The 22,412-nt window shown below is 50.2% G+C and overlaps 1 protein-coding gene across 1 annotated transcript in view; it reads right to left on the bottom strand.

Moving 5' to 3' along the window:
* Positions 1–823: 823 nt before the first annotated feature.
* The window catches only part of DMBT1 (deleted in malignant brain tumors 1), a 103,716-nt gene continuing 82,127 nt past the window's right edge, over positions 824–22,412 (bottom strand). The window contains exons 13-25 of the mRNA XM_040486669.1: positions 17,730–18,053; positions 17,255–17,281; positions 16,645–16,677; positions 14,743–14,896; positions 14,257–14,459; positions 13,531–13,851; positions 12,859–12,879; positions 11,717–11,746; positions 11,354–11,504; positions 9,892–10,100; positions 8,880–9,064; positions 4,059–4,447; positions 824–1,448 (exon numbers count right to left, since the gene is read on the bottom strand). Coding sequence (XP_040342603.1) covers positions 1,151–1,448; positions 4,059–4,447; positions 8,880–9,064; positions 9,892–10,100; positions 11,354–11,504; positions 11,717–11,746; positions 12,859–12,879; positions 13,531–13,851; positions 14,257–14,459; positions 14,743–14,896; positions 16,645–16,677; positions 17,255–17,281; positions 17,730–18,053 — 2,345 coding nt within the window. The 3' untranslated portion in view covers positions 824–1,150. The remainder of the gene's footprint in view (positions 1,449–4,058; positions 4,448–8,879; positions 9,065–9,891; positions 10,101–11,353; positions 11,505–11,716; positions 11,747–12,858; positions 12,880–13,530; positions 13,852–14,256; positions 14,460–14,742; positions 14,897–16,644; positions 16,678–17,254; positions 17,282–17,729; positions 18,054–22,412) is intronic.

Below are 22,412 nucleotides of genomic sequence, written 5' to 3'. Positions count from 1 at the left end.
AGGCCCTAGGGTGAAGACTGCCACAGCCAGGAAGACTCCAGCAGAGATGGCAGTGCCCGCGGTGTCCCTGTTGGCCCCCCGTCACCAGTCACCCTGTCCTGTGTCCTCTCCATAGCTCCCACCCCACTGGAAGTACGATGCACTCAACTTATCTCTGAATAGCATCCCCTCCCCATGGAATGTAAGCTCCATGGGGACAGGGGGCAGGGGGCTGGACTTTGATCTCTTTCTGTTTGTCTCCTGGCACATAAGAGTCCTTCGATGAATGGTCACGGAATGAGTGCTTATGTGAGGTAAGAGCCTAGAATCAGCTGGACACGGGCGCACCAGGACACATGACACGAGGAGACAGAGCCGCCAAAGATGCCGCGTGGGGTGGAACCCAAGAACCCAGAGGAGGGTTTGTGATAACTACCACTACCCCACACCTGTCCCTGTCACCGGTGCTACCACAGCTGTTGACCTGTCTCAGCCTGGACCAGAAAACCTGGGAATCAGTCTGCTGATATGTCGTCATCCACACCGCCAACAAAACAGCAGAGCAGGAAATGCGATCCCTGTTCTAGAAGAGGAGGAAAGTGGGATGGCCGACCCCCGAGGAGACATCAGCCTTGTGAGCAGCGGGAATAAACCGATCCTGCCTGCATCCCCACGGCCTAGACCCCGATTCCGCCGTGCCTGGGGACACGGGCCCCTGTTGTTATTACTGTCATGCATCATAATGTTACCATTAGTGTTGTGTTGTTGATATTGGTGACAATGACCATAGTAACAAAAGCCACCATTCATCACCCCCAAGAACTTAAACCAGGTAGAGGCCAAAGCAGTTTAACATTATTTTATTGTAGCTCCTCAACAGTCCTAATAGGGAAGTGTTAACATTTTTGTGTTACAGATGAGGAGTATGAGGTTCTGGGAGTTCAGATCCCAGAGGACAAAGGTATCGGTGTCACGGGGGAGAACTCTCTTGCCCAAGCACTACACACGGTCCCCTGTAGACCGGGAGCCCATGGAAGAAGGCGGGAAGCAGATCTAGTGAACTCTGCATCACCCGGTGTGGCACGGCAGGCCTGGCACACGGTGGGTGTGCCCGATTTGAGGTGGACCACGACACCGACAGAATCATCCCGGGTCCGCGCGGGCCACAGGCCTAGGGGCGGGAGGGCGGCCACCTGGCCAGGCTCCTCTTCACAGCCTGCGGGGCCTGCAGCTGAATGGGTCCCAGGACGATGTCCACCTTCTCCTGGTAGGAGCCCACGTCCCTCTTGGACCTCACGATGCAGCCTCTGCGGCAGCGGGAGAAGTAGTCGTCCGCCCGGCACACCACCACTTTACACCGCAGGTACACGGAGGGGAAGCGCTTCAGGAAGTAGAAGGAACTGAATTTGAAGCGGGCAATGCGAGGCGAGGGCGGAGAGTAAGACTGGTAGGTTCTGTCCTTGGCACACCTGGAAGAGGAGAAAAGCAGCCTGTCAGCCCTGGGTGCGCTGCCTTTCTCGGGACACGCCCGGGCCGGGCGTGGAGCCCCACGGCCTCCTCGAGGCCCGCGTTCCCGGCTGCGCCTTCCTTCCCTCAGTACGTGTGGTTCACACGTGGCCTGGCAGCCTCCAGGAAAATCCTAGTTCTGGTACCTCAGCAGCATCTTAAAGCGGGAAATCAGCCCAGGGTTGCCGCACGGACAAGCAGGCCCCGGATTGCACAACGGGTGCCCAGTGACCATGTGCTCAGCGGCCCTGGCAATCCAGGTGATTCGGGGAGGTCACGGGGCTCAGAGAGAGGGCGGGCAGGCAGGCAAGAAGATGGCATTTCTTTTCCTTTCCTGGTCTCAGGGCCAGGCAAGATGACACTCTCCAGTGTCTACTCTCCAGTGTCTCTGGTGCCGCCCTCTCTCCGGGGCTGTGTCTGCTGACCTGGCCCGGTGGCTGTACTTTCCACACGAGCCTGACTACCCTCGGCGTCCCCTACTCCAATATCAACCACCTCCTTCTTCCCTCAGTCGCCTCATCTCCACTGTGTTAGAAGGAACATGACCAGAATCCCCTGAAAGAAACTGTACTAAGATATGGATGAGGAGTATCTCCCAGCTCCACCCCGAGCTGAGGAAGGAGCTAGCCTAACCCGTGAGTGTCTCCTACGGTAGGATTTGGCATGACGTAGCAAAGGGGAGAGCACAGAAACTGGCCCGTGGGGTTTTAGGCGGAGATTTTTTGTGGTGGACGGGAGCTGTCCCTAGGGCGGCCCTGACTCTGCCTGCGAAATGTGACCCGGGGTCTACTCGCTGTCTTCCTTCTGCCTTCCAGAGGCTCCTTCCTCCACTTTCAACGCACATTCTCTCAAATACCATGTTCTTTTTTCCCACAGGGGTCACTTTAGCCGCAAAGGTGAGAGGGAAAGTACCCAGAGCCTCGTCAGAAGTAGGACAGTTGTAAATGAGGTCAGGGTAGCTCAGGGGCTGCCGGGAAATGATTGCATTCCCCAAAAAACCACACTAGTCATGGCGGTCTGTGTAGGCCAGAGCTCCAGAACCCGGACTGCACTTCAGAATCACTGGGGGAAATTTTAAAAATATGGATCCCCAAACCCCACCACAGACCAAAATAAAGAGAATGTGCAGGTGGGGCCTGGGCATGGGTGTGTTTAAAGCTCCAGATTACTCTGAAGGGCTCCCAGGTGGGTGATCTGGTTGATGGCGAGATGTACCAATGCATCCCTGTACTCCAGGGACAGCTGGGCCCACATTTACCCCCACATGCACATCTCCCTTTCCTGAGGACACTGCATTATCTTATATACATATATGCCAGAATTTGGCCAAAAAGAATCTTTTAGCAGAGAAGAGCCAAATCACTCATTTGTGTTAATCTCAATCGTTTGACATAAATTCCAATGTCACCATGTTACTATTTGTAGAAAGAGAATTTGGGTAAGCTTCTCTCCCATCTTTGCTGCCAAGAGGTGGGGGGGGGGGGGGGCTGCCGTGAACGGAGCCAACTGCATAGATGGAACGAGACAGGCCTTAACACCTATTTACCAAATTGACACATACTCAAACTGTGCCTGGAAAGAGATGCTGTTTTTAGTATCTCAGGGAGGTGTAAGATTTAACCTTCCAACCCTGATTCATAACAGAGCCCCTTAGCCTATCAGCACAACCTCTAAATTGTGCTTCTATGTGATTGTTACTGAGGTGCCAAGGGGCGCCTGGGTGGCTCAGTCGGTTGAGCGTCCAACTTTGGTTTAGGTCATGATCTCGTGGTTTGTGGGTTCAAGCCCCGTGTTGGGCTCTGTGCTGGCAGCTCGGAGCTTGGAACCTGCTTCAGGTTCTGTGACTCCCTGTCTCTCCTACCCTCCCCTACTCATGCTGTCTCTCTCTCTCTCTCTCTCTCTCTCTCTCTCTCTCTCTCTCTCAGAAATAAATAATCCAGGGAAGCAGGACTGTAGTAGAGAAGCACAACCTGGGTACCAGTAACCGCAGTCTGGCCACCACTGGCCACCAACTGGCTTGGTTGGAACCACCATTCTCAGCTTCTAGCTTAAGGGACCCTTGCTGACCCCTGCTACTCACCCACAACCTTCCTTGTGGCCCACCTTCTGTGCCTGCTCTTTGCCCAGGGCCGCATCTACTCCCTCCCATCTCATCCTCCCAACGGCCTATGATGTGGGCATCACTATGAGCATCTGATGGGTGGGGAGACTGGCTCAGGATAGATGCCCTTGCCCGCCCACAGCAATGCAGCTGGTCCATGGCAGAGCTGGCATCTCAACCTCTATCTGCTGCAGAACCAAGGCTTTCCCCACCACACATATGTCTTCTTATGGAGTTTGGTCACCTGGGTCAGATCCCAGTTACAGCTAACCTGCTTGGTGACTGCTGGTGACTCATTCACGTCTCCACCATCTCCACACATCTGTCTCCCTATATGTGAACCAGGAATGACAACCTGAATGGTTACATTGGAACCACTAGAACCCAAATCTGCATTCCTTGAGACTTTGGGCTACTTGGGTTTGAATTGTCAGGTGAAGGCTAACATTCACTCCATGAAGACACTCCTTACCCACTCCGGATAAGATCGTAAGTCAAAGATGTAAAGTCATTGGAATATGGGGACGCCACACAGGTATCCACAAACAAGGCCAAGGAGGCATCAGAATGGAGGATCTCAGCTTGAAGGTACAAGTTCTGGTTCAGGTCCACATAGTACGGACTGCTGGTCACAGGATACAAAAATGAAGATGATGTATAAAAGGAAAGGTTCACGTTGAAACTGCTATACTGCACTTCCTTGATGTCGACGGTGTCATTAGCAATGTACATGGTGTCAATCCAGGTGTTCTGGAGCATCCTGCAGCTGATATGAATGCGGAAGTCCTTATGCCTCTTGATGATGGCATTTGAAGCAGCTGCTTCGAGGAAGTTGGAATAGATGATGGTATCATTATTGGCCTGGGAGAGGAAGGCAGGAGAGCAAAGTCAGGCAACTGTCACCTGCTGAGGGAAGCTCATTGCTGATTTGGGTGACAACGAGGGGAAAGTGACTCAGCCAGACTTCAAAACCCTCCCAGGACCACACAGAGAAGGCACGCGGCTGTGACCACGGCTCCCACGACCTGGGCTGGGCATGCTGCTACACCAGCAGGACTCCTTCCTTTCACACAACTCCCTTCCTCTATCATGTGATGGGGACCACAGTGTGGGCCAGGTGTTGGGGTTTCCTGGGAGCCGCTCCTCTTGGGAAGACGGGCGTGTCTGGATGACCCCTTGCCGTGCTGCACAACTAAGCTGCCCGGACTCCGTGGCTCAGGGCCCTCTGTGCTGGCTTTGCCTCCTTCTCACCATGGCTGGGATAAACCAAGGGAGGTGGCCATGTATTTGACGTATTTGGGGGAGAGGCTGGTGGGATCAGTTGTCACTGTGCTGTTCAGTAGCTATTGCAGCTTGGTGTCTGAGGCCGCCGGGACGGGAAGCGACCTCAGGGGTGGGGGCTCCCCCAGAGGCTCAGGTGGGCAATTGAATGGGCTGCAACAATGCTGGCGTCCTTCCCGTCACACTCTGCTTTTCCACTCCCCCTACCACGGGACTGCTTCCTACTGTGCCTTTTACAGCAAATTCATAGGAATGTTGATCTCTCATGCTGTTCGATGTGCCTAAGAGTGACCTTCTGGGGATGAGAGCCTTGCACTCCATGGTCTGTGAGCATCTCAAGGGAAAAATGATGTCATCAGGACTTGGCATGGTGTCAACAGTTCTATAAGCATCAATCAAAACCGTGGAATGAATGAAAGCCACAGGGGACAGGGCTCAGCAAAAGTACTGTCATGAATGAAAAATGGGGCCCAGATGGCCAAGAAGACAAGATAAATGCAGCCCTCTGGCAGCTTCATGGTCATGATCACCTGGCCCCAAGCGAGGTGAGCCCAAGCCAGTGGTTGCCAGGCAGAGGCAGGGGTAACACTCCCCCTCCCAGTGTTACGATGGCCAGAAGCAAACTTTTTTTTGCTAGCCAAGCATGAATTCTCACAAGCAACTGGTGCTTTTGCAAGAACAAGAACGAAAATAACACCACGGTGGTGTCCTAAAATGTGAAGCTAAATTACTCTTAAAAAAAAAAAAAAAAAAGCGGTTTGCCATGTCGTCACATTTCGTTGTGTTCCCTGTCCAGAACAAAACCCAGTTCCTGGCTATTTGGGAGTCTAGACAAGTTCTCTGCTGCAGCCAGCACCTGTATGTACACCCAAATACCACTGTTCTTCAGAACAGAGTGTGTTGGGGGCCAGCTGGTGGCTCAGTTGGTTAAGTGCCCGACTCCTGACTTTGGCTCAGGTCATAATCTCAGGGTTTGTGAGTTCGAGCCCCACATCAGGTTCTGTGCTGACAGTGGGGAGCCTGCTTGGGATTCTGTCTCTCCCTCTCTCTCTGCCCCTCCACCACTTGAGCTCACTCGCTCTCTCTCTCTCCCCAAAATTAAAAACAGCGTTGTTCGAAAGGCTTTCACTTCATGCCTGCAGTTGCAGAACTCAACTGAATTTGTCCCTTCCAGAAAAACACGTGGAAGGAGAAAATTTTAACAAGTAATTTAAAGTGTTTTTGCCAGCCCTATGACCCTTCCTTCCCCTACTTTTCCTTTTCTCCACTGGGCGGCTGGGGAGGTCTCTGCAGCCCCAGACAGCAGGGGAGTACCAGAACCTTCTGGACTCAGGTCTGGGGAAGGCATCCTTCTGGTGGGGTTGGGAGACCTTATCTCTTCTATGCCCACCATCCATGCATGGAAAATACACTATATTTTCTAAAACGAATTAAAGAAAAAAGAATTGCTTTATGTTTGAGTGAACGTGGTTGTCAAAGGCAACCATATAGATGTCACTTGGTTACTCCTTCAGAGACCAGCTGAGGTGCCTTCAATGTCACTCCAGATACTGAAACCAAAGTTTTCTTAGAATTCACATTTGTCCCTGACTTCTGCGGTCAAGCTAAATTCTGAATCCACTCCAAGCAATGAATGTGGCGTGAAGGTTTATTTGTTGATCATAAAAAGCAGTTCTGATTTTATATTACAATTCATTATCAGATGTCTGCTCAGTCTGGAAGGAACTCACTATGTAATGGGGAGTCTTGCACATAAGTCAACTGCTATTCTCATGAAGTCTCAGACTCGGGATTCCACTTGGCGTCCCTCCCCTGTGGTGGGGGGACCTCACCTATTCAGACACACCAGCCAACACTTGTCAGACGCTGTGTGCCGTCCAGCCTTTGAATCCTGGCTCTGCAGTTCATGACCAGGTGGCCTCAGGCAAGTGGCTTAACCCCTGCAAGCCTGCGCTTCCTCACGATTACATGGGAATAAAAGTTGCCCCGAGAACTTCGGAAGTCACATAGAACTTAGTTCAGTTGCTGGCATACAGATTAGTGGTTAATAATATGATTATAAAGGGTTGGGCACCACTGGGAGCTGCAAAGACGAATAAGACGTTGGCTCTGCCCTGAGGCCCTCAGCCCGGTAGGGGACGCAGCCATTTAAATAAATGGAGGAAGGACAATGTAGCATGTGTTGCCCACCATCAGCCAAGTTAGAAGAACCAGCACCGGCACGTTGCTTTGGTGGCTCCTAATGGAGACGAAGGAACATCGATGAGGTGACCCAGATGTCAGAGTCTCCAGGCTGCATGTTTGGAACCAGGAGGGATAATCACCTTTGGTGCACTGACTCCCACTGACTAAACTCATGGCAAACCAGAATCCAACAGAATTAAATTATAGGGCAAAATATAAAAAAGCCAGGTTGACTAAAATGTTTGCATGGTGTGAGTGATACGCTCCCTTCTCTGCGTGTAGGTCTCCCTGACCCACTCAGTTCATCTCAGAAGGAGAGCTGGTGTCTGTAGGGACTGAGGAAAAGGAGCCAGTGTCTGTAGGGACTGAGGAAATGGCAACAGTGGCAATTTAGACCCTCAGGCCTAGGCACCCACTCATGGCCAACAGGCCAATCTGTTTGGCTAAATGACCATCCCTTCGTCTCCATTGTTTCTTATGTGTCAAAGGATCAGGAATGACCTTGCCAGGTAATGAACAGCATCTTCTCGGCACCTGACCCAGTGCTGGGTCACAGCAAATGCTCAGTACGTCTTTGGTGAGTTGACACCCTCTGAACGTGTGTGTGTGCTGCACACATTATATATGTTCGAGCATTTCATGTTGTGTGTTTACTGCAGTCCTAAGCCACGTAAAAACATTTGCACTGCGCCTGTTCCCTGAAGACGAAATCTTGAAATGATTACTTAAGTGTCAGCCAAACGTTCAGAACTTAGAACAGATAATTTAAAGTGAGTTTACATAAAATTAAATGCCACCATTGTAAGGATGCCACTCAGCGAGGTTTGACAATCAGCACTACCACAAGAGACGGAAGACTTCCACGAACCAAAACAGCTCCTTCCTGCCCTTTTGCAGGCAATCCCCTCCGACCAGGTTGGCTTGCCATCACTCACTTGTTCTCCGTGTCTGAATTTTACACACAGGGAATTGAAGAGTAAGTACTCCTGTGTGGCTGGCTTCTTTCACTCTGGGAAAGGCTTTTGGGATTCCCAGAGTCTGGCATTTGCCCTACTGTTTCTTGGCCAAGTGGTGTTGGGCAACCTGCTTGACCCTTCGAAGCCCAACCTGCCTATTTTTAAAGTGGGTTGATGATGAGAGAACACTTGACGGGGATTTGGGGAGCGTGCACCGGCTAATCCCAGTGTCTGGTCCCCGGTAGGATGAGCAACCGTCCAGTTTGCTCAGGATCGAGGAGTTTTGTGGGATATGGGACTCTGCCATGCTGAAATCTGCAAAGTCCCAGGCAAGCCAAGAGAGTCAGTCACCCTAGATGGTGACACCTCAGCAAATGGTAGCTGCAGAGGCTGATTTTCTGTGAAGCTAATGAAACTTAAGCCTCAGGGCTTCCCACATGCATGGTTTCTTCCAAGGCCTAGCGGTGTGTTGGCCAGCCATATATTTTTATGAGATTGATAAAAGGTCGCATTGTTCTCTTTAATGAGGCACCCCCCCCCCCCACCAACCGTAATCCCAAACCCTATAAGCTTCAGGCCCTGTAAAACCTGGAGCTGCCCCTGGGAGGCGCTACGGTCATTGCTGATGTGAGTGGCAGCCTGCCCTGCACCCTCTATGCCCGACAGGGTGGGGAAAACTGGGTGCGGAAGGCAGCCTCCTTCCTCATCCTTACATTTGGAAGCGGCTGTAGCTACATCATAGCATCAAGGGACAGGTTGAAATCTTCACCCTGATTACACTGACTGTAGCATCATGAATTCAAGAAACACAGCACACATCACTTTAAGAAAGATCACTCAGTAGGAGAGAGAGTAGAAAGCCTTGGGCTCACCTGCTTGATGGTGCCACAGCCTGAGTATGGAATTGTGAATGTCACCTGGCTGGCCGTTATCTGGGGCTGACACCGGTAGCTTTCATTCCAGCTGGGAATGAAAAGGTCCCGGGCAGAGTAGCCCAAGGATTGGAGGTAGCTCCTGCTCACGCTGGCTTGCATGTGATTTGGCAGACAAAGCAGCTCTGGTGGCCAAGGGAAAACAACACCGGCAGTCAGCACCCCAGCAAGCCCGCCAGGCACCCCTCCCGTAGAAAGGCACAGAGACCAAGATGGCGGATGAAGACAGTCCGCATGGGAACAGGCTTCATCCCAACCCCCCAGCTGCCCCCTGGCTCGGGTCAGCGTCATTCTCACAAGACCCCTTTGAGGGCACAGGAACTTAGGATTCCCCTGATGGAGAAATGGAGGCAGGACACGAAATGGGTAAAATGTTTTGCCAACCTGCCATTTATCCATAAAGTAAGGCTCCGGTTGAAGGGTTGGGAAATTGTAAAATAAAGTCCTTTAGCTATGGAACAAGTCAATGCTTAAAATCCTGAGTGCGAAAGAGAGCCTGGATATCACCTTGCCCGGTCCCTAAGCCAATCTGTAATCAGTCCACTTAACAGCTCAAATCGTGGCCATTAGCTGGAAGCAGCTGAGTGGATGGTTCAGTCCATCTTGAGATCACAGCCAAACGTGCTGTCTCGGGGCACAGTCTCAGTGGCCCCAAGGTCACCTGTGTCCCCTGGCGCGGACATCTCACCATGTGCTGAAAGTATGACCTCACATTTAGTCTCTGATGACCACAGTAAGGCCACCACACTGCCCATCGGCCAGTTCTGGCCCTTGACCTCATTTCTGGGCAGCCAGAGTCCAAGGCCACTGCTCTCGGCCCCTCCCAGCACCAGATAAGCCTCGGTGACCTGACAAGGTTGCCCTAGTTTCTTACTTCACAACCACAGAAGGGTTGGGCAGCAGAAGCCTCTCAGAGGTTCCCTTGACAACGAGCCCTCACGAGGGGACTTACGGGTGCTGTCATTGGAAGGACGGGAATAGTAGTCGACCTGGAAGCCCCTCTTTGTGATGCTGCCATCGCTGACGAAGCGAATGGACATGAAGTTCGATGATGAAGTGAAGGAGCCCCTGGCTCCATCACAAACGCGGGCAATCAGAGGGGAGCTGTGGGAGGGGCCGTCAAACACTTCGATATAGTCGTAGTTACAGCCTCCTTCAAGCCTGCAGGGACAGAACACAGAGTTTTGGCTTCGATTTCAGCCAGGATTTAATGCAGGGGGTCAGACTTCAGTGACGGGGGCCACACCTTGGTGTCAGAAATGGCGACTTTCTGAAAATAATAGCTGAAGATAATACAGTGACATTCACCTTCCGGTGACCTCCATGGATCTTAGTCCTGCCTTTTGGGGGTCACACATATGAATCTACAGCCCCCCTCCTGACACCCCGCTGCACCATGAAAGGAAGGGGTCACAGCCTGCCTTAGACTGTTTCTTCATTCAAACAGACCCTGGTTTCCCATAGAATAATATAAATATTCATGAATTCATAGTGATAGAAATAGGTAACTGAACTAATAAATATTGGGCAAGTCAAATAACCTCTCTGAAGGTTAGGTGGTCAACCTTCCTCCAGAGGATCGAATGGGCTTTAAGTACAGTCTCCGAAATCCAAATTGAATTATAATGATGAGGAAATTAAAATAATATTATATCTTTTACAAGACTCCAAATGAATTTCCAAGGCAGAGATTCGCAAGGGCACCGCAACCAAAAGAAAACCATTCTGTTCAAGAATGGCTATTACAGAAAAAATAATGGTACCCTCCTTCCTGGACTCTAAAATACCTCTGCGTGGTCACTCCCTTCCTTGGACCAATATTATATTAATGTGGCTTTGATGTTGTCTCTCCTGCTTACAACAGTGATTCCCACTCTTCATTGAATGAGGAACAGATAAATTAACCTCTGCAGTAGTGACTTCTCTACCTCTGCTTGACCCCAAGAACTCATCCCAAAAAAGGAAGGAGTGGAGAGAAAATTGTTTAAAAAAAAAAAAAAACAAAACAAACAAAAAAACCACAACCGGGGTGGTTAATAAGATTCTCTGTGTTACTATTACTCCAACAATCATCCCTCCTATTGGATAATATTTTCCAAGTATTTTCACATATTTCTCTCGTGTGACCTTCCCAGTAGCCAGAGAGGAGAGGGAAGCAGGTATTTTATTCTCTTGCTTTGACTCAGGTTCAGGAAAATTAAGTGACTTCCTGTGGTCACGTAGCAAATTAGTGACAGACTTGGGACTTTAAACCAAGGCTCTTGTCCTGGCTGCACCTCCACGGGCTGCCTCTGTGCTTGATAAACAAATTGAACCCATAAGAGAACATGTCAAGTGGGCAAACATCATTCCTGAAGGGCTAGGTGCCATTTGCTCTGTTCTGAAATATCCGTGAGGCAGCCCCACACACTTACTGGACATCTCTGAAGACAACAGTCACACGGTAGTTGTTTCGGACCTCGATGTCCCACAGGCATTTGGCATTGTTTGGATAGTTCCCAGGATAGAACGGGCTGGAAAAGTGCCCTGATGGTTGGGACAGGAAGCCTCCACAGGAGTAATTTGCTGTCGAGATGAAACAAAAATGTTGAGGACCCCCAGAGCCCACGGCACAGTCACCTGGGGGAAATTTTTAAACAACTCCCTAGACAGAAACCCAGCAGGAGGCGTCCTAGACCCAGACTGTCCAGAGAGGCTCCCCTAACCCCCGCCGCCCCACCTGCTAGCACCGTCACTGGGGAAGAAGAGGGGGATTTCTCAGAGAGCCCAGAACTTACTGTTCGGGTAGGTGACGTTGTAAACGGGAGCTGTTGATAAAGAGAAAAGATAACAATCAGTTTCCTGGCATCGTGGACACAGTTGTTGTCCTCACTTGTGCTGTGAGGAAATGTGCCGACCCTGGGTTCAAAGCCAAATGCCGGATACTTGCCCTCAGGGAGCTCACACCCCAGAGGGATGGATGGGAAGGAGCAAATCCCTGGGTAAGCCCAGGACATGGTGGGAGCCCAGAGCATTGGCTCCTGACCCAGACTAAGCAGAGGAGAGAAGGCAGGTAATTTGCTGGGGGTGAGGGGGGGGGGGGGGGGGGTGGGGGGGATGGAATCAGGCAAAAAAAAGTACAGGGGCATTCCAGGCAGAGGGAACAGAATGTGCAAAGGGACCCAGGTCTGAGAGTACGTTGCACATTTAGGGAACATCAGTGTGGATGGAGCAAGGAGGGGGTGGGGAGGAAATGAAACAGACAAAGGGAGTGGATCATGGAGAGCTCTAGAGACTCTCCCAAGCAGTGGGGATCTGTGGCCAGATGGCCCTGGGGAGTCACATGAAGGGTGCAAGGGTGTGGGAGCTGGGACCAACACCTGCATTTCATAAGGATGCCCAGCGGCTGTGTGAAGAATGAAGGCAGGGAGGCTGAGGGGTCGCTGCTGCAGGAAGCAGGTGGTGAGGAGGGGAGGGGTGGGGACAGAGGGGAAAGATCTCAGGAGCCAGGGGTGTGTTGGAAATGCTTAGAGCAATTTTGGCCACAGCTCCGGAGCAATCAGGAGCTCCAGAGCAATCAGGAGCTCAGTTCTCCGGGCAATCAGGAGCTTCTACTGGCCCTGCATGGAGTTCAGTGATGAAACAGAACCCACTGGCCTGCACTGAGCAGGGTCTGGTGTCCTAAGGATAGGCAGGACCTACACGGGTGGCTGGCCTCTCCTAGGGACTGACCAGAGAGCTGGCCAGGCTGGCCAGGCTACTGATGAACAAAGGGAGCCGAGAGAGAGGCCCAGCCTCCTCAGGTAGGGACATTAGTTGCAGGGTTGCCCCCAGTGCTGGGGAAGGCCTTGGGGACAGCTCTTGTGAAACCGAGTGGGACATCTTGCACCAGCAATGGAGAGGGCCGGCCAGGCAGCGGGCAGGAATCACGGGTACTTACCCTGTGTTGTTGGGTAGCTTCCTGTAAAGGGATAGAAAAAAAGCATCAGTCACTGAAGTGTGTCTGGAGGAGGGGCCAGAATGCGGGAGGGCACACCCAAGTGACACAGTCTGACCTCTTCAGTGAGCGCATTGTGCTGTGGAGGCCTGTGTTAGCAGGGGGAGGCCTGCACACATCTCCCCAGCTGCTCCCCCAGCCCCATCATTACCTGGGGGTCGTCAGTGCCACAGCCAAAGTCACACCATCACTCATTCCTCATTTCCTACTTGTCTGGAACCGTTCTAAGGGTTCACGCGCATGAGCCACTTAGTTCTCTAATCGCCCTTGGAAGCAGGCTTATTGTGACCATCTCCTCTCCATACACGAGGAGACTGAGGCCTACAGACATGACCTCATTGCTAAAGGTCACAGGGCAGATAGAAGGGTGAGAACACACTGCACGCCAGCTGTGTGTTCAGCGTGATGGCTCTGGGGCCCAGAAACCCACCGGAGACACAGTGGTCCCTGCATGGTCTCCTGGAGTGGGAAGGCCAAGGGCATAAGCTGACAAGCTCCGGTCTGCCTCCACTTCCAGAACTGGGCCACAAATACCATCAGCCACCGGCCCTTAGCTGTCACTCTGTAGCAGGTCAGAGGTGAAAGGGGCCTTCCATGAATGACGTCATGTGGTACCTGAGCAAATGACTCCGGCATCTTCCCGGTGGGCACAGTCATGGGAGAACCAGCCTCGGTTCCGGCACTGCCAGAGAGTAGATTCTGTCCCGGAGCACACCACATCGTCCAGGGTGATGGGACCAGAGCCGGGCCCAAAATGAGCATTTCCCAGAGCTGACACTGCATATCCACACCGCAGCTGTCTGCAGACCACTTGGGCATCCTGAATGTCCCAGGAGTCATCACAAACCGTCCCCCATATGCCATTGTGGTAAATTTCCACACGCCCGGCACAGGCACCGTAGGAGGAATTTGAACTGACTAATCTCAGGCTGGCATCTGAAAGACACACGGCATAAGAAATGATGGCCACTCCCACAACAGACCTCACAGGCCAAATAACCCATGGGCCTTTCTCACTCCTAAAGTCACCAGGCGGCTGATCAGGGTACAGATGTCTCCAAGATCAAGCTGGAAGGGGCTCAGACCCCCTCACCCTCCAGATGGGAACATGCTGGTTCACAGTAAGGTCAGTCACCAGGTCTCCGGGGAATTTCGTGGCAAACCCAAGACCAGGCTGTGTCCCCCATTCCCTACATCTCTTAGCCTTCGTTTACCAGTCAACTGTGAGACAAGGAGGAGGGCTGTTTGATTTCATGTGGGAACCACGATACCCAGAAGCAGGGTCCACATAAACACACTGAGCCTCCAAGGTCAGGTCGATCGGGTTTAGTGTGAACGCACCTCGAGGAAAGGAGTTATACCAAGCAGAAAAGCCAGTGCTTTGGATACTGATGTCACTTCGAAATCGAACGGTCATTCGGTTGTAAGAAGAGGTGAATATTTGCCTGGTGCCATTACAAATCTTCCCCAGCAAGTTACTGCTGTTCAGCGGTCCATCAGAGATTTCGACATAATCGAAACTGCAATTGCTGTTCACCTCCAGCCTGTATGAAAAAGTGGATTCATGTCAACATTGAAATCTCTATCGCTCCTGTATTTTACAGATAGTTTGGACTTTCACGGGCAACGTTACTGAATCTAAAATATTCTTTGAGCTGTTCCTCAATCAGATTAAAGGAATTCCCAATGTTGCTGGACGCTTCATGGTAGGATCAGAGCAATGTGACACGTGGTCCATGGCATCTGAGAGTGTAAAGCATCTCAGCCCCGCACACAGCCCAAACCGTGGAGGACCATCCTTCGCCAGATGACCTGGCTGTTACTCACTGCAGACTGTTGAATCCCAGATTTATGCGATAGCCGGGGTTCACTTCTATTTCCCAGACACAGTAAGCATTGTTGGGGTAGTATCCAGGGTAAGATGGGCTGAAAAATGTCCCACTGGCATTGAATAAGAAGCCACCACAATTTGAAGAGGGTCCTACAGAGGAGAGAGAGGGACACACCAACATGGCAGGTTTCAGGTGTGTTACAACAAGCAATTGTCTTTTGGGTACGAGTCCTCTGACCTTAGAACATGACTCAGTTTTTCCTCTCTTGGGCCCGGTCCTGGGCTGCCTCACATTAGGGACCTTGATCTGAGGATCTACCTCCCCCAAAGGGCCTAGAAAAGTGACTCTCTGTCCAGAGGTGACCCAAGCTTCAGAGAGAGCATGAGTCACCTTGAAGCAAAAATGCCAAGAAAGCAACAAAGTGATGATTGTCATTGTTCAGGGGGTTACAGGGATAACGCTGGCTGAGTGGGAGTGTTGTCCCATGGAGAGCGCTGTGTAAAGGAACTTATTCCCTAGGGTCTCCTGCCAGTTGACAAGAAGCAGTGTAAAGTGGGGTCGAAAGTAGGGTTTCTGCCACAGAAGGCCCGGGCTTGCAGCTTGACTCTGCCGTTATCAGCTCCATGATCTTGAGCAAGTCACTTAACCTCTCTGCCTCAGCTTCCTTATCTGAGAACTGGGAGTGATCATAACATCTCTCATCAGATTCTTAGGAGTATTTTAAATTTTTTTTTTCAACTTTTTTTTTTTAATTATATTTGGGACAGAGAGAGACAGAGCATGAACGGGGGAGGGGCAGAGAGAGAGGGAGACATAGAATCGGAAACAGGCTCCAGGCTCCGAGCCATCAGCCCAGAGCCTGACGCGGGGCTCGAACTCACGGACCACGAGATCGTGACCTGGCTGAAGTCGGACGCTTAACCGACTGTGCCACCCAGGCGCCCCGAGATTCTTAGGAGTATTAAATGAGACAATACGTGAAAACTCTCAGAGCATTTCCTGGCACATAAGAAGCACCCAACAGTATTAGCTATTACTATTTAGCAGAGAATGACAAATAGTATTTAGCATTCAAACTTTCGTTGGCCAGTCTAATAGGCCATTTAAAAGTATTTAGATACTCAGGTGCCTGGGTGGCTCAGTCAGTTAAGTGTCCGACTCTAGATTCCGGCTCAGGTCTTGATCTCACAGTTTGTGGGATCAAGTCACGCATTGGGCACTGCACTGACAGTGTAGAGCCCGCTTGGGATTCTCGCGCTCTCTCTGTTCCTTTCCTGCTTGTGCACTCTCTCTCTCAAAAAAATATATATTCTACATCAAGGATCATTCATAATAATGAAGAAATATAAATAGCAATTGGAGATTAGTTAAATAATTCGTGATCATAACTGTGTAATGAAATACAATGCAGGCATTAAAACGATGGAAAGAGAATATTCGATGACATAAACAAGTGGCCATATAATTTCTCAAGAGTGATGGAAAGCTACTGAACAATAGCCATATCACAAGGGAAAACTGGTAAAAACATGGTTATTTGTGAAATTACCCATTTATCATCTCCCTTCTCTCAAAGCTTTGGAGAGCCTCCAAGAAATAAAAGCCTTTGTCTATTCCTTGAAGAATCACTTATTTCATTTCCTTAAAGGAAGGGGAAGTAGATCTCCTTATGAAAACAAAAATCATCTACCTGGCAGGGGGGACGTAAGGGCTGAGGGTGTGGAAGGTAGATGCAGGCTGTGTGTGTAGTTTGGAATGCGGTGTGCAGTGGGGCAGACCTAGGGAGGTTATGTGTGCACGTTGAACTGGGCTGTTCATTTACAGGCATCTCCTGCCTGGACAGCCAAGCCTGGGGATGAGAACCCCATGCCCTCAGGTGGAAGAACATGATACTTACTCCCAGTGGTCGTAGTATGTGGGTACCACCAATCTAGAAAGAAAATGAAATGCTTTTAGGTTTAAATTCCACGGTCATTCATTTGGTAGAGAAAGCTCAATTCTTTTGCTTAATAAAGGGCTTCTCAGAGCCCAGACATTTCTCATTTACACTGCGAATGGTTGGGGTGGGCTAGTGTGTGTAACACTTACCCACACACATGGCACCAAATATTTTTGCAGTAGGGCAAGGCACACTTTGCAGATTGCTCTCTCGATGTGAAGGGATTCTTGAAACAGACAAGCACTTGTACAAGTTGTACTGGGTCGTGTTTCTCAAATGATCACGGTTCTGACTCAAACAATTATTTCATCTGAAATGACCAGAGGGTCCCAAACCTCTTCCACAGCAGCCTCTCTGAACAAGCGCTGGCCGCAGAGAGTGGCAGGGGCCCCAGAAGGGCCCTCAGGCTAAGCTAAGTAAGAACTAAGGTCCTGGGGACTCAGCTGGTCACTGCAACACATCCCAGAGTCCTCAAAGAGAAGATCCTGGTCTTCTCCTCCTATTTCTAGAAATATTAGAGTAGAATTCAGGAGAGGGGCCCACACTGTGCAGAGATGCACCTACTCACCTGGGGTAGTAGAGGTGCTCTGGGAGGCTGTGAGAAAAGAAAATACCTTATCAGTCTCTGTGAAGGACATTCTGGAAGAAGCCACTCAGGATTCTGAGAAACAGAATTGTTGAGTGCCTGTCCCGTTTATCACTAAGAAAGACTTTCCAGGAGTGGTGCAGAGGAGCTGAATGGTAAATGAAAAGCTTCGAGGCAGGTCTCCACAAAAAAAGTGTTGCAAGAATTTGTTCTTACAACCTTTATGCACATTAATATGTGGCTCTGCCCTATGGCCCCAGCTAGAGAAGATGTTCCAGTCCTCCCATAAAATTCAAGGACACCAGGGATGATTGGTCATGCAGTGTCTTTCAAGATATGAAGGAAACTGCCTGCCATTAGAGAACTTCAGAAAGATTAAGAGACCTGTGAGAGAAAAGAGTTTTTTCTAGAGAAAATTACAAATAATAAATACAGTCCCAATTTTGTGAAGACCAACCTAAGCAGATGACACCGGCATCCTCCCCGTGGCCACAGTTGTGCGAGTTCCAGCCGTTGTGGGGGCAGCGCCACAGGTAGGACTCTTGCCCGGAGCAGCGCACGTTGTCCAGGACAATGGGCCCTGAGCCCTGACCAAAGCGGGCACTTCCCGGGGCCGACACGGCCCAGCCACAGCCCAGCTGACTGCACACCACGTTGGCGTCATTGGTGTCCCAGTCGTCGTCACACACGGTGCCCCAGGAGCCTCGGTACAGGACCTCCACGCGGCCCTGACACCGGTCACCTCCATTCACCAGCCTCAGGGCCAAACCTGATTCATTCCCTAGCAGGAGACAGGAAAATTACCTTCTTTTTTGTTACTGTAGGAAGAGTTCCTGAGGTCTGAGTGGATAAGACTTACTACAGGGACCGTGACTTCTGGGATCAGGTTAAGGTTGCCCAGCAACAGGACTCCCTGAAGCTTTCTCATCATTATTCATCATCCAGGGTCTACTTTAGGTGCCCTTGAGTGTCAGATGACTTATGTATGTTCACTGATTGGTTGCCCACAATGTCATCGTTTCAATTGCTGACCCAGGTCATGGGATACAGGGGCGATGGTGAAAGCCAGCAGCATGACCTAGTACCTCAGCAACCAACCAAGCACTTACTTCAAACCCAGAGATCCTACCCAGCCGCCACCAAGGAGATGTCCTAGGACCTAGCATTTGGAGTGTCTACCTTTACCTGACTGTCCTATATATCATGGACCCTACCTCTGGGCCTGAGGCTTCTTCTGAAGGTTCCTTTACTGCTGACCACCAACTCATGTCACCCTCAAGCCCGAAGGTTGTACTGAATCTTTAACAGTCCATGAACCCTCTGAATATCATGACAGTGAGCAGGAGTAACTATCACTGATTCCTAGCTGTGCATACTTAGAGCTGCCCAGGCCTGTGGGTGGCAGAAAAGAAACAAAACATGGTAGCATTAGGCCTGCTGGCAGGAAGGGTAGCTGCCAGATTCAGCACGAGACCAGACATCATGATTCCTCAGGCTCACCTGGACCCTGCCCTCACTATCCCGTGAGATGTGCTTCGGCACTGACCATGGTGTGGTCCTCAGGCCTTCAGGCATTTATAAAATGGGGGCCATGCTCTCCAAGCAGATGGACACATGCAGCAAGCACATGAAAGAAATGCCCAATTCTCTAGCTGTTAGGAAAATACAAATCCTAACCACAGAAAGATAGCAACTCCTGCCCACAAGGATGACTACAATAAAGGACCAGAAGAAGTCTGAGGATGTAGAAAAAGCAACTTAGATGCTGCTACTCCTACCCAAAATTGGTGCTGCTTCTGTGTTAAACAGTTCAGTACTTCCACAAAAAGTAAACATAAAATTATCATTTGACCCAACCATTCCACACCTAGATATACACACAAAAGGTCTGGAAACAGGTGTTCAAACAAGAAAATTGTACACAGAAGTACATGGAAATACTACTCAAAATACTCAAAGGGAGAAACAATCAACATGCCCTTCAACAAATGAATGGATAGAAAAAAGGATAGGGATGCATCCTGACAATGCATACATGCACCGCGATGGTGAACCATGAAAGAGTCTACTGCCTGAAAAAAGCCAGTCACACAAGGCCCTGTATTGGCTGATTCCATTCATATGAAATGTCCAGAGTGAACAAATCCATTGGCACAGAGGTGATGACCAGGCTATAAAGGGGCTTGGGATGTGAATGGTTAAAGACATGGGATTTCCAACAGAGGTGATGAAAAATTCTGGAACTAGATAGTGTGATGGTTGTACTACTTGGTGAGCACACTAAAAAGCTCAGGATTCTACACTTTAAATTGATAAGTTTTGTGGTAGATATATCCCAGAGACCCAAAGAGCAGAAAACAAAAATTATTTGGCCATCTACTATAGTCTTGAGTCACAGAACCCATAACCAGAGTTTACTGCAGAATTAAAGTGAGCAGGAGCTGAGAGTCCTGCTGTCCCTATGGAAGACGAGCTACCAGAGTCTAGGGGAAATCCAGGCGCTCTAAGTTGCCCCATAGACACTGTACTGTCAGCACAGAACTGGACCCTATGCTAGAGGCCAACTCCAGAGCAAAGTGCAATGTGGGCTGACACCCCAGGGAGAGGCAATGCTCTGTGCCGGGCTACACAAGCATGGACAGCATTCAGGAGAGACTACCTGGCAGAGAAGAAAGCTGCAACAGGGGAGGTCTTTCTTCATGTCAGAAATCTCTTGCCCTGAACTTTAAGTACAGAAACCATCCTTCCTATTGTATAAACCAGTGAAGACTTCATTCCATAAGGTTTAAGTAGAGCATAGTATCACATCCAGTCCCTCTCTCCTGGGGAACAGGAAAGTGGGCATGGGGACCCTGACCAGGCTATCAGAGCACATGGACATGGTTCTGGTGACTCATCTACTGCCAAGAAGGTGCTCAAGTCCTTCGAAGACATGTCACCAGAGATATGCAGACAAATGGAGTCTTTCGCCTGGTGGCATAGAGACCAAGGGCTGGCAACTGCCCCCCACATGCAGAAAGCACCCAGGGTGAAGCCATGCACATAAGAAAGTGCAAGTAAGGGGGCACCTGGGTGACTCAGTTGGTTAAGCAACCAACTTAGACTCAGGTCACAATCTCACAGTTTGTGGGTTTGAGCCCCGTGTCGGGCTCTGTGCTAACAGCTAAGAGCCTGGAGCCTGCTTCAGATTCTGTGTTTCCCTCTCTCTCTGCCCCTCCTCCACTCACACTCTGTCTTTCTGTCTCTCAAAAAAAAAAAAAGTAAAACATAAAAAAATGCAAGTAAGAAAAACAATGGGGGGAAGACAGTGCTGTAACTTTTACATCCAGTTTTCCTGAGCTAGAGCTTTTGCACTACTGTCCTCAATATGTGAGCCATTGACTCTCTACTAGCATAAAGAGGCTGAGCTAGTTTCCTATCACTTGTAAACAAGAGTGCCCTGACTAGTAGCTCCCACAAAGCGTGGGTGGTGGAAATCATAATTCTTGTGGGGAAAGGAAAACCCCACACTGGACAGGGTGGGGGCAACAGAGGCTGAACCCAACATTCAGAAATGTCACCAATGCCAGTTGATGAATTTGTTTCATGTTTGCTGGTTTGACAGGATCCAGGATGCTCACCATAGAAAGAAGTCGTATACCACCAATCTGGGAAAAAAAAAAAAACAAACAAAGCACAGTCAGAAAGGAGGGGGATATGATCAAGGTTAGCTAAGTGACCAGTAAGTAGAATCAAGGACAGTGGGGTCTCAGGAGTTCTGCTGGATGAAGTGGAATGTGGCCTCTGCGGAGAGCCTACCACGAGCCAAACTCCTGCCCTCGAATGTTCACGACAATGGCAACAAGGTGGTACAATCTGCAATAACAACTGCCATGCACTCCGGACAGAATGTTCTTAGGAAAGGCATTCCTTTGGGAAGGCTCCATGTGGGATAATGACATGAAATACCTATTTTCCCATCCCTGTAGAATTTGGTCCAGACGATGCTTTCAGACACAAATGACCACGGAAGAGAACACTGACTGCCACCAAAAGCATAGAGTGAAGATTGTGCGGTTAGAATGCACTTATGCCACTGAGCCACACAGGAAAATCGATTGTGGATTCAACCAGAACTGTCTACAGGATGGAGAGTGATAAGGGAAGGTCCAGGGAATCAGAAAGATGCCACAGTCCTATTTGTAGCTATAACTTGGGCCTAGGACAGGAGGAAGGTGAGAGAGATGGGTAACAGGCAAGAGGCAGCAGAACTCACCTGGTCTGATCGTGGGCTGGGACTGGGCAGCTGTGAAGAGACAACAGCACATGAGAAGGGTGCACAAACCTAGCACAACTGGATGCAGAGGGGAAGGAACTAAGCAGGTAGACACCTTGGAAGTGAGTCCCCAGCTATGGAGGGTGGGTCATGTGATATCCACACCCTGGATGATGCCCGACTTCACAGGGCCAGGCAGACACAGAACATGATTTCCCAGGTCAAGGTGTTTGGCTCCATGTATACAAGCGGTGACAAAGTTGACAAAAACCAATCAACTGCCTTGAGCTTTGAGTGGCTCACGATGGCAGCAAGACAGAGGAATACAACTACCCCAAAATGCATGTCAATCCTTCAGGCTTAAACAGCGGTCATGACAAGGTATATCTGGAATCACAATTCTCGAGGGGGACATATACTGGGACTAAGGACCCCAAACCTGGAGCAGCAGTAGGAACACATATACTGGTCTGCAATCCTGATCATAGGATGCCCATGAGAGAACTCCGGCAGGCGGCTCTTTCGTCGCCAGCTACAGTGTTGCAAGAGGCAATGAATGGCATCATGGGGACTTGGGGTTAGGCACTTGTCCTAATTTATCATCTAGACAAATGGAAGCCAGACAAAAACTGATACTGACACTGGAGGAGAGTTGAGGAGACATGAGGAAGACAGGGAGGGTATAAGTAGCTTCCAACGATCTGATCAGGACAGGAGGTCTCTCCTCCCTACCCAACAGCAAGAGAAACTCCCAACGACAAGAGGCTCACCTGAACAGATGACACTGGCGTCCTCACTATGGACACAGTTGTGCGAGTTCCAGCCATTGTGGGGGCAACGCCACAGGTAGGACTCTTGCCCGGAGCAGCGCACGTTGTCCAGGAC

This window comes from Herpailurus yagouaroundi, unplaced genomic scaffold (assembly GCF_014898765.1).
Source record: "Herpailurus yagouaroundi ecotype Mexico unplaced genomic scaffold, PumYag 163, whole genome shotgun sequence".
NCBI lineage: Eukaryota > Metazoa > Chordata > Mammalia > Carnivora > Felidae > Herpailurus > Herpailurus yagouaroundi.
Note: the sequence above shows the minus strand (reverse complement) of the source record. Positions and strands in the feature narration are given on the sequence as shown.